A 12,029-nucleotide genomic window follows, 5' to 3' on the forward strand; every position below is an offset into this window, starting at 1 on the left:
CAAGCTCTACAAATGGTCCGCTATGATTTTTAGAAAAATATTAATCTATATGCTTACTTAGGTAGATAAAGTCAATTAAAGGCAGTAATTAAATTTAGGTACTGATATAGCAATACGCTATGCAGTTAAATGAAATGTTACTTATTACACCATCTAGAACAAATGTTTGAAGAGATTTGTATGACACCTCTCAATTGTAGCTTCCTCGGGACAAGGACAGGTCAAGTACACATTTGGTGACTGTAATGCAGTGAAGTAAGAAAGAGCAGTGAAGAATTCAGGTTAACTTGCTGCAAAGTTTGCAGCATTCAGCAAAATCATCCTCAGGGCTGTGTTACCTTCTGAGAGGTGCGTATCTGAGGAGGACAAGCTAGTAACGTCATCTGCTCACCATGCTGCTCCCCTAGACGTACTCATTTGGGTTTGTGGCCTGGCAGTTTTTATCCAGTCTTATTCTTGCTTACCCTATACAGTCAGACTGGCTATTGATGCATTTTGTTTTTATGTGTGGCTTTTTCTTTGGTAGAAGCATATATTCTTGCTCTCTCACAATCAGATTATGAAAAACCAGTGGAACATCGACCTTAGCTGCCCTGTTTTCTGCAATCAAACTTAAGGTATGGACTCGGATCTATAGGGCACATAGGCCCTGACTCAACAGGCATGTGGACTCATTGCACAGAGGCATTAAATAGGCACCTTGCAGTCAAGTACATGCTTGAACGTCTTGCTGAGGTAAGTCTCAGGCGAGCTGTGCCTTAGCTTGTATTTCAAAGACTGTTTATACCATCACAGTTTTCCAAACCAGTTCTTATTTCACTGGTTGTCCCGTCAGTGGCCCAGCTGATTAAGACATTTGCCTGCAGAGGGCAGAGTGCCTTTTCCATTAGGACCTGTTATGAAAAATACTTAAATTGAGGCATTTCTCTGACGGTGAAGTGAAGTCATTCCTGTGGCATTGCAGCTCTTCTGGAAAACTATCACTGACAAGCTGTCCATAAGAAATAGCAACTGAACTGGTTATTAGGGTTAAACTAGAGGTCTAATACAAAAAGGAAGGAGGAGAAAGTAACAGGCATATTGCTACGCAAGAACTAGTAAGAAAACTAAGAGATAAGAACTTGCTAAGATGGGCATGAATATGAAAGCAGCCCACGATGCTTGGGTTAACCTGCATGTGTGATCATAGGGGTACAAGCCCACTTTGGTGAATGAGACCGTACGATCCAGTCACTGGTTTCTACTTTTCTTAAACGACTGTAAGGATTTGGAAAATCCTCAGTGCAGGTTCAAGTTTTAGATTTTTAGAAAGGAATTTATTCTTTTCTGGATGACAGAATAGACAGCAAACTCAACATCACTTCAGCAGACAGTGGAAAAGTGGGTATATTGTCTGAACAAAACCTGGAAATTACTAAAATGGAAGGTCACAGCAATCCTAAAAAACAGGCAGCTGAAAAGAGAGAGAGCTCAAGGACAGGGTATTTTTTACTGCCCAGGACTCTAAGAGCTAGCAGCTATCATAGAATGCCAACTCATTAGTAGAAATCTGACTCCTCCCTTCCAGGAAAGGATTTATTTTATCAATCATGAAAGGTGGTTTTATGATCCATAGGAGAAAACTCTGCTTTTGCTGAATGTGAGCACACCACGAAACACCTACCAGTGCAGTTTTGGTTTGTATCTCACATTTACTCGCCACTTAGGAAAACCGAGCACAATAGCTAATTCCATTAATCACTTCACATCAAGCTGGACATACGAATAGCTTAAAACTATCACAACACATCCTATTGATTGTTTACATTGGCAATAGATTGATTTTCCGTATAGAAGAGCCACTCTCTACTACCTTCTACAAGCATTCATTTAGCTCATACTCACTGAGTCCTTACCTCACTGAACAAAACCCAATGAACTGCAAACTAAACTCAGTCAAACCCGCAGGGACTAGAAACCAAATCAATGAGAATGACAACATGTGACGTCTTAACGTAATTTCTCTGTGCTTCTGCCTCCTCTCTGGGAAGATCTCAGACCTTTAGGAGGCTGATGGGTGCAGGAGATGGGAGGCTCATTCCCATCAAGTAGAACAGCATTATAATGGCCCCCAGAGTTTTGGAAACTGGTTGCTGTTACTGCCTCACTGGACTTGAGGCAGTGAAAAGTTGCATAGACTGAAGATTATTCATCCTTTTTAGAGCAAAGGAATTATAAAGAGAAGAGAAGCAATAGCTGATTTGAAATAACATTCTATATTATGTACATCGAGTCTCATGTATTTGAATCAAAATAAGTGTTAATTTGAAAAAGGACCAATGGGAGCCCCAAACCCTCCTGAGTAATTTCCTAAAGAAATGTATTTTCTAGAAATTAAACTTTGCTTTCTTAATGAACACATTTTGCAGAGATGAGTTATTGGTATTGTCAATTCAAATTACCAGTGGATCCTCCCTGCAAAAGAGCAGTCCCTTTGAGGATTTATTGTAAAACGAAATAGTAGACAAGGATGCATCTTATTTGTTTGTTTCCCCCACAAGGATATATCATTAATGTGTTTGTAAGAACTAATATGCATGGCCCCCAAATTAAATCTGTGGAGTCATTATAAAAAGTGCTTACTGTATTGCCATATAATTAGATTCTCTATGCTGAATATATTATTTCAAAGCTGTCAGAAGAAAATTACAGACCTTGTGTAACTCCACAGGAGTTGGTGACATGATTTCTTTCATTTCTTGCTTAATCTTTCTCAGAACCATGGACTTTCTCCCCACATCTGACGGCAATGTGTTGCTACGAGTAGCTTGACTGTAATGTGGCCTTACAGTACTTCTCTCCTGGAAGCTGGCTTGTCTTCCCAGCTGGCTACGAGGTTGTGGGTTTTCATGATTCAAACTCATGGTACTTCCTGACATAATTGTGGCCTAGAGCATTAACGAACAGGTTAATTTTTAACACAGAATGCGGGTTAAGTAAGTGGTTAATTCATAGCAGTAGGAAAAACGTCTCTATTCTTTGTTAAAACACAATCACTCAGGGCACAGCAAAAGGCAAGAGCACAGATGTTCAATCTGCTTGCAAGTCACTATAAAATAAAGGACCACAACAAAACACAACAACAATAACAAAACCCTATGGGCAAAAGGTTTCAGATGGCATTTCAAACTAAAATACTGAGCACTAGAACGGCTATGCTTGTGAGCTAGTCCCCTGGCAGACTGAAGAGTGTGTTGTATAATCTCGTCTTTTAAAAATATTTTGCACATAAATAAAATTATATTTAAATTGCAGCATAATTGCATTTGTTGGAATCGGAGCTATAGGAAGGCATTTACAATTCAGACTGCGTGTGCAAGGTAAAAAAATGTGAGTCAGCAGAATATGCAGGCAGCTCTGGAGTCAGCTCGGGCAGAGAGCGTGTCCAGAGACCATCCCAGGCCGGGGAAAGCTCAGTGCAGGTAAGCTCACTGGCCTGGAAAGAAACTTTTTGTAACACGCATATTGCAAGAGTAACTGCCTTAGCTTGGCGCTAATGCTTCAGATATAAGAGCCCCTGCCCTCTACGACTGCTGTTTTTATTCTCAGTAAAAACTAACCTTTTATGTTAGATGCAAGAATGCACAGAGGGTGAAATCTTGAAAGAAGATGACAGCAGTCATCTCATCCCCTGGGTGGAAAGGACTGACACGAAAAGCACCCGTGCACTGCAAGGAGCCTCCTCCCTTGGGAAAGACATTCTGCTCTGGGGAGCAGGAGGCAAATGCACTTTGGCACAGCCACTGTACAGAGGTGCCACTGCTGGGACAGGGTATACTGAATTTCCTATTTATTCTCCCTGTGCCGATGGACAAGCGAAAGGGGAAGTAAAAAGGCCATAACCTGAACTCTGACTGGGACAGGATGCAGGCAGCCTGATTGAAAATGAAGGGGGAAGAAATAAGGGGAAAGCCAGCAAACACACATTTGCTTCTACCTCCGGTGAGCATGTCTGTCACCCTTCCTTCTCCCAGCTCCAGCACTACTTTCACTATGAGATAATATATTATAGACTCAACAGTCTCTCTTGTGCTCAGTAATAACTGGTATTACTCCCTGATGGAGCAAAAGCATCCAGAGGACGTGGCAAACAACAGTTTTCGTTGCTCTTTGGCTGAAGACCTTGAAATGAAAAATGATAAGGAGTCCTTGGACTACGCAATGGCACTTCATAAATAGAGGTGTTGCCATTCTCAGCGTCCTGTCCTACTGAGTGAGCCTTGCTTTCTTTTCAGAGCTGTGGGTTGTGCAACAAGGCGATGCTAGAAACGGTACAGCATCTACAGTTCTGAGTTTCACTTTTGTGAAAGGCTGAGGAAAATTCAACGTGTTGAAGTAACTGAATTCTGGCCAGCATGAATGATCTATTTCCATTTCAGAATGATCTATTTCCATATCCTTTTATTGTGCTCTGAATATTGAAAACTGCAAGAGAAGCCTGCGGTACTGAGCCGTATCTAACTATGGAATTAAACCAGTATAACATTTTCTCCTACGTTTCTCTGGTTTGCAATAACAAATACATGAGAATCACATTTTGCTACCCATACATGCAATACAAAAGCCATAAATCTGAGGAAGTAAATTAATCTGAACTGAAAAACTTTCACCCAGTTATGCCATTCACATTCCTCCTGGCTGCTAAAGGACTTTATATAACGTAAAAATGAAAATGAGATTCTGCCAGTTTTGCAGCTCCAGGAATTTAAAAGAACATAAAAGAAAATATTTTAGGACCTTTCATTCCGCAGCTTTAAGTGGCAGTGTAATCTTAATTGTTCTGATTAGACAACTTAGAGAAAAGGTGATTAGAAAAATACTCAAAGTTACTGTGTCTCTGCCCCTTCCCCCCCCAACCCCCTCACAATCTCACATGAAGCACAGTTAGATTTGCAATTAACTTCAGGATGAAATGTGAAAATTTGTAGTGAAGAAATTTCTGTATAATGAACATTTGTCACATTGGCAGCTTTTTTTGCAGAGTGGTAAGGTTATAGGTAAACATTTTGAAAAGCTGATTTTCTTTTATGTTCATCTTAATCAAATTAAGTTTCAATTTAAAAGACAACCTACAACATGCTAAGAAAAGCTGCATAAAGCATCTGTCAGAGAATGGGATGAATTGCTGCAGGAAGTTTATGCCCACTTAAGAAGTCCTGCACCTTTTGCTGCCTGTGCAGACAGCATCAATGGTTATGCACAGCAGAAGCTGCAAGTCAAAAGCTCTGGGGTGAACATGTTTATAGAATTTTGGTTGCGTTGTACAAAAGAAAACAGCTCTGGTTAGGGGCGGGGGAGGCAGCTGCACAAGCAAAAGTATAAAGGTAAAGGGTAGGTACCAAGAGAGTCATGTTTCTCAAACACAGACGCCTGTCAGCCTTGTCCTGTGGAGAGGGGTTAAAGCTTTTAAATGAATTGGTGTGATTAGTGCAACTTAAAAGAAAAAAAGGAGAAAATAAAATGAATGTAAACCAAACAAAACCCATTATATTTCTCTATAATTGGAAAGAAAGGTTAAGATTGTTCTACCTCTAGTTCCCTCAGAATTCCTGACTGGCCACAGGTCTCTAAATCCTCCAGAGCCTGAGACCAGAAATTTTCCTCCTGGTCAGCCTCGGTGTTATCATGGGTACCTGCGAAGCTAGATTTACAATGAGAGGTTAAAAAAATGTGGACTTTTTCCCCCTGGAAAAATATATTTTACACACGTGCCTTGCCACAGATTGCAACTTGTATGACAGAACGTTACAGTAGGTAGGCAGGAGAGTGGGGAAGAGTCGCTGATCAGGTGAGGCTGGATGAACATGCAGAGCACATGACAGACAAGTCTTCTCATAACCTGGCAGTCGCTAGCAGCTGGCAGGATCTGAGCAGCGAGTTATTCAGTAAGGAGACAAATGGATTGCAAGAACAATTCAATACATTTTTTACTGGATTGAAACTGGGACCTCCCTATGAAAATTAATGAATCACCCAGTAGCTGTGTGCAGAGCTGCTCTGTGCAAGGAATATTTGCAATAAAACCTTTCAACCTCACAGACTTCTCCCAGGGAGTATGGAAAGAGCCCTCATTTTTACAAACAGCATTTTGCAACAGGGACGGTGGGGCTTTTTACCTGATTCCTTCAGCCTAAGCTGCATTTATTTTATCGATTTAAGCCCACCTGACTGCCATCATATAAACTGCTCCGCTCATTTCATACACCAACACAGAGAAACTTCCAGGGATGCAACTGTCTTGCATGGCAAGTTAGGTCACTGGTGTTTCATAAGCGCACCGAAGCCTAATTACTAGCGCTCTTGAGCAAGTATTTTGGTGACAGCGATGCTTAGGGAAGTTGCCCAGCAAAAGAGGTCTGATAAAAAACACCAACTCTGGACTGCAGCAACACAGCCCAAAGAAACACCATTACAGCGTATGTGTGTGTGGGAAGGAAGCAGGAGTATTTTGCTGTCTTAGCAAGGGGAATCAGCTCAATGAAGGTTCACACAAGCATCAGAGCTGCTGCACGGGAGGGGGCTGGTTATGTGAAAGGCACAGGGGAAGGATGAGGAAGGAAAGAATGAGAATCCGCCCCTTTGGTGGCAGCAAGCTGTTACTTTGGAGCAGCTGCCCATGGACTGCAGCTAGTGGTGCTTAAGAGCACATAAAGAGAGCAAACGCTATTACGGAAGCATCTGAGGCCTTGCTTGACAAACAATGTATTACTGAGAACAGCGTAAACGTAACACTGTTAACAGAACAGCTTTTAAATAAGAGAATTGCCCAGCACAACAGATGACAGCTCAAATGCTTCACACACACACGATACTCTGCCTCAGAGATGCTTTTTTACAGTTACGATCAGTCAAGCAGACAATGGTCAGCCATTTCAATCTCGTATTGCAATGATTCTCCATCTAGCATCAGTGTCTCCCCTAAGATATTGCAATAGATACAGCAATGGTGAGAATACCTACTCAGATCACAGATGGCAATTCCTCCCAGGCAAGATAAGAAAGTATTTAAAACACGATTTTAGAAAAATGCTTGACTTCTGAAATTAGCTCTTTCAGTAAACCTAAGTAGTTGTTTTAATAGCCAATGCTGTACCATAGACTAATTTATCCATTACAATACCTTTCTTAATATTGCATACTAAAATTATAATATAAAATGGAACTTGAGTTAATGAACAAGATTATTTGAGGCAATTGTCTGCGACGGCAAAGACTGGATTTCCTAGAACTGGAGGTCCATTCCTTCTCCGATTTCTGTGAAATCTGAAATCGCGATGCCAATATGTCTGGACCTCTTTTTAGCTGAAGCAATTGCTTTTTCTGCCCTCACCTCCTCTTTTGCCTTTTCTCTGAGTCTTGTCTCCTGGTGTGTGAAATGCTCAACTTTTGCATCTCCATTACAGCCACATGAATAAACTGATTTGTAGCTGAGCTACTGCACCAGAAAAAAAGAGGTACCAAAATAATTTCTCATCTAGATGGCTTTTTTTTTTCTGAAACCTGAGATTGACTTTATGTCATGTGAAATACTGTTTGACCTAGAACGATTATATTTGGTTTTCTGATACTTATTCAAAGGGCCATCAGAAATTTAGATGCACAAAAATGCTGAAGGAGAGGCATTGGGACAGATAGGAAGACACAGGTGCCTATAATTTGTGTCTTATTGCCATATGAGAGACAATTTGTTGGTTTTTTGGCTTTTTTTAATTCAGGAGGTGATAGGATGTTCTAGGATCTGGCAGGCTCATTCCTGTAAGTATTGTTTTAATATGCAAAAAATTTTCCCTGGAGCAAGAACTATAACAGACTTGTCCTACCTGCCAGTGATAGGTAGACACCAGGCGGTTTAAGCTCTCTGGTTTTGTTCACTTGCCAACTGAAATTTCATTGTCACTCAACAGCATGTTAATGATGTGTTTTCTGCTTTTACCCCATTTTTCTCCTTTTTCTCATTTCAATGCTTTTTCCTTTCTCCACCCGCTTCCCGCCCCAGCCCAGCTAGATCTCACTCCTGTACACAATTTGTTCTCCTACCTGGAAGTATTCCACTCTTCCAGCTGTCCCCCACCTTTCCTTTGCCCACCAGAGGCACCTTTCCACATCTTGCCCTCTTTCTTCATGCTCCTGATGCTCTCTCCCCCTGATCTTTCTAAAGAAGTTTGCTTTAAATGGTTTTCTTGATTCTCTCCCAATGTCTCAGTCTCCTTCTGTTGCCACATATTCTTGGAAGCTGTGCTACACAAAATAAAGGTAAGAAAAAAATTACTTTTTAGTGTCAGAGAAGATAAGATGCTTAGCTAGGGTTCAGACAAGAGGTGTTTTTTGGGGGATCTCTGTAACAAGCTAGAAGAACAGACATGCCCTTCTCAAATACTCCAGCACTTGGTACAGGAATACCAGCGGGTGTGGCATAATCCATTTTACAGATACAGGGTTAAAATAGTCATTGTTTTAATTTGTGCCATATATCTCAGGTGTCAGTCACATTGACAAGTAGAACAAGATTCTTTATTGTGCATATTTTCTGTTGAATAGTGCTTTAAAATAGTAGTAGAACACATGCTTTTCATTTAGAAGATTCTGTATTTTACAATCCAGCTTCCCGGTTCGCTGCTCATCAACTTTTTCAGCCTATTACTTATGTAAACTGCAGACCAGTAGGTGTTCTGGAATCTATGGCTGCATCTCATCTGAGAAACAAAAGATGGGCTTTAACCGTGGATAAAGATGCTGCTACTAAATTCAAGTTATTATCTTACCTAGAATGGGAGGTATGAATAAAACTACAGGCATTTCCTTTATTAAATATTGCCCACTACCAGCCTATGAAAACTTCTAGTACGCTTCTGGCCAGTAGGGACCAAAGGAGCTGGATATGGACTAGGAGTTCACACTTGCCCAGACCTGAGCTATCGTCTTGCCAGATTTCTCTCCAAACAAAATGCCAATGGGCAATCTGCTGTATCAGAGGATTTGTCATTCAGATTCTGAAAAGCAGCACTGGCATCTAAGCCTTGCTTTGATTTGTATTTCAAAGGTAACAGACTGGACCCTATGGATTTACTTATCCAGTATGTTTATACGGGAACCAGGAAGGTTTTCTTTAGTATGAAACTTGAATTTATCACAGGCTGGGATTTCAGGCTCATTGTGCTGCTACACCAAGAAACTGTACTTCTAATGAAGGACATGCACGTCTGTAAGGCCTGAGGACGGGTACAAAGAGCACAGAATCTTTCTAACTGTGTTGTCTGCCTTCCCTTGTCTGAGGAAGAACTGTTCTTTGGCAGGAATTACCCAAGTCTCTGCAGTGGTTCCACTGCCGGATCATCCTTAGAACAGAGAATAAGAGACTTTTGGGTCTTCCACTATCTCCAAGCATTGTCAACTAAGCATTTTCACTCAGGAAGCTCTTTTGCCTGCAGAGAAATTAATCAAAAAGGAGATTTACTTCTCAGAAGAAGAGGAATGAATGCATGACAAACTACCATGGCTTTGGACGAGACATATCTACCTGGATCACTTTGTTCTCCTACTGAATCACTGCAGATGTCTCAAGCATTTTTGGAGGAAGACTGTAATTTCTGCTTCTTTGCCGAAACCAAAATGAAGAATTTTCATGGAAGACAAAAGATTAACATGCCAGTTGTCTTCAGCCACTTTATTTGTAGGTTTACTTTTGTGGAGTGGAAAACAGAGCAGGTTTTTTCTGAAGCTTACCCAGGGGAATGCCCTCATTTTTTGTTTGTTTATTCTTAAGAGATAAATGCTTGGTTTTTTGTCTGAAGTAACTCAAAATAAATATGTCTTGGCATCCATAAATGTCACTAATCTGCCCTAATAAGTTTCATGAAGTATAAATACTGTATCTCATATTCAAAGAAAGAGCTGTTACAGCTGCATTAGAAAAACATAATTTCATCCCAGACAGTAAGTGTTCATTTTTGAGGCACTGCTGCAGCTGCAAATCAGAAAACAGAAACTTGTATGGCAACTTACCTGCTTGCTGTAGGTCGGTCCCATTCGTCATCACTCAGCCCTGCATCATGAAATGGGTGGTTTCGTGGTTTGCTTGGAGGGGACAAACTCATCTGTTTAGGACTCCTCCATTCATAAGCATTGAAGTTGTATCCTGAAGCCTGATAGCTGTGTCCTAAAAAGATGAATTATATATTTGCAACACCGTATATGTTGTAATGACAGAAAAGCACACCTTTGAAGCTGGGTTCTCTAGAACTTGGATGTAGACTCATGATTGTCACCTTTTTTTTTCACAGTACTAGTGTGACCTAAATTATGCCTGGAATTAGGTGTGCTCTAGAGCTTCTCCTGTGAAAGTGTCTTGAAAGCAAAATCTTAAATACATCTAACACCGTTCTCATACTGTTTATGTCTCAGCTGCTTCTGATGTTTAGTTCTAGACATCTTCACAATTCATCGATTTCCAATTTGACATCATACATTGAATACTACTGAATAAATCACGTGAGTTATGGATGTGTTAAATATGTGTTAACCTGGTCATGTGCAACATGACCAAAATTAAACCTAAGCCATTCAGAAAACTGGTCTTCAGACCTATTGAAAAAAGAATTTGCAAGGATGCATTTAAAAAACCCATCAACTTGACTTTTCAGACGACTAACAAAAAAGTTTTTTCTTCCTCCTGGTAACTTTCTCAAATTTGGAAGCAATGCAGCCAAAAATTAGCGTCAATTATGCACAATACTACCAACCTGTAGAATGGCTTCCTAGATGCAAAAGTTGGCACGGTGCAGAGGCTCTTGAGTGACCATTAACTGGAGTAATGCCAGAACATAAAGGAGGGTGGATGTCTCGGCACCGCTGAGGCAAGGACTCATTAATACAAGTGCAGGACCACGCTGTCACAGCCCTGCGCTGCCCTGCATAAAGGCCAACATGGGAATCTCTGTACCATGCCCCTTTGGAAGGGGGACTTGCACTTAGCAGAGCTACTGCTTTTTGGTAGGGTTCCAAGAGCTGAGAAAAGTCCCGTCTCACAATGGGCACGCATGCCTGGCACCAATATCCACCCTTGGAAAGCTCACCTTGCAGAAGGTGATTTCTCTGTCAGCTATTTCCAAATATCTCAAGGCTGTGTAAGTGGCATCAGACAGCCTTTGTATCTGAAGAGTTTATTTCTGGGTGCTTTTATCATACAAGCAATGTTGGTATTAGTTCGATAGTATTTCTTAAACCAAACTAAGTGTAATTTGAATTCCAAGTAGGAACCAGACAGTCTGGCTTCCAGGTGATGTATCAAGAACACATGGATCGACTTGTCACAAGCTGATGCTGATCTGGTAAGAAAAATGCATTATGGTAGAGCTGCTATATAAATATTTCATCTTGACAGATTCTTTTTCTAGCTCTATAGCTGGTGTTTTCTGATGTGCATATTGGATTAGGAAGCTCTATTTTGTTGATGACTAACAAATATCACTGCTGTCACCTCTCTAAAGAGGGCAATTTGCTTCCATAAATCAGTCTAGACCTGTCTCCCTCAAATCCCACGTAACTACAGAGTTGTGTGTGTCTTCCAGCTCACTGGCAGACATTAACATACTCCCAGGTTCTAGGAAGGGTTTTGGTTGTGAAAATGTCACTGCTGTGTGGGGAAGGCTCCGGATTAGTAAGGCATATGCATTAGACAAAGGTACAAAATGGGGTATTAATTCAAGGAGAGAAAAGACTTCTCAATGGCATTAAATTAGTAACTAATAGGATAAAACATTATCTGGTGCTCCAGAAACATTCCTCAAACTCCTCAATTTGCTTAGCCTGTGCTTATGCCAAGAAAGGTTTGGAGAGAAGCCAAACTCAACTTGACAGGTCAAGATAAAATGAACTTTAATAGAAATGTGGGTCATATTAGTACCACAGCAAGGGATAAGGCGCAAATCTGATTATACTCAGGCTGTTTAGCAGAAGTGCCATGTAAACAGCCAAGTCTGGGCTGATTTTTC

At 40.8% G+C, this 12,029-nt stretch overlaps 1 protein-coding gene across 1 annotated transcript in view; it reads right to left on the bottom strand.

The window, feature by feature from the left end:
- Positions 1–12,029, bottom strand: part of GRIP1 (glutamate receptor interacting protein 1) — a gene marked incomplete at its 5' end in the record, with an annotated part of 83,138 nt that overhangs the window by 5,727 nt on the left and 65,382 nt on the right. The window contains 5 exons of the mRNA XM_035897981.1: positions 2,694–2,927; positions 5,379–5,423; positions 5,569–5,680; positions 8,077–8,277; positions 10,042–10,195. Of these exons, the coding sequence (XP_035753874.1) occupies positions 2,694–2,927; positions 5,379–5,423; positions 5,569–5,680; positions 8,077–8,277; positions 10,042–10,195 (746 nt within the window). The remainder of the gene's footprint in view (positions 1–2,693; positions 2,928–5,378; positions 5,424–5,568; positions 5,681–8,076; positions 8,278–10,041; positions 10,196–12,029) is intronic.

Source organism: Egretta garzetta, unplaced genomic scaffold (genome assembly GCF_000687185.1).
Source record: "Egretta garzetta isolate BGI_Z169 unplaced genomic scaffold, ASM68718v1 scaffold837, whole genome shotgun sequence".
Classification (NCBI taxonomy): Eukaryota; Metazoa; Chordata; class Aves; order Pelecaniformes; family Ardeidae; genus Egretta; species Egretta garzetta.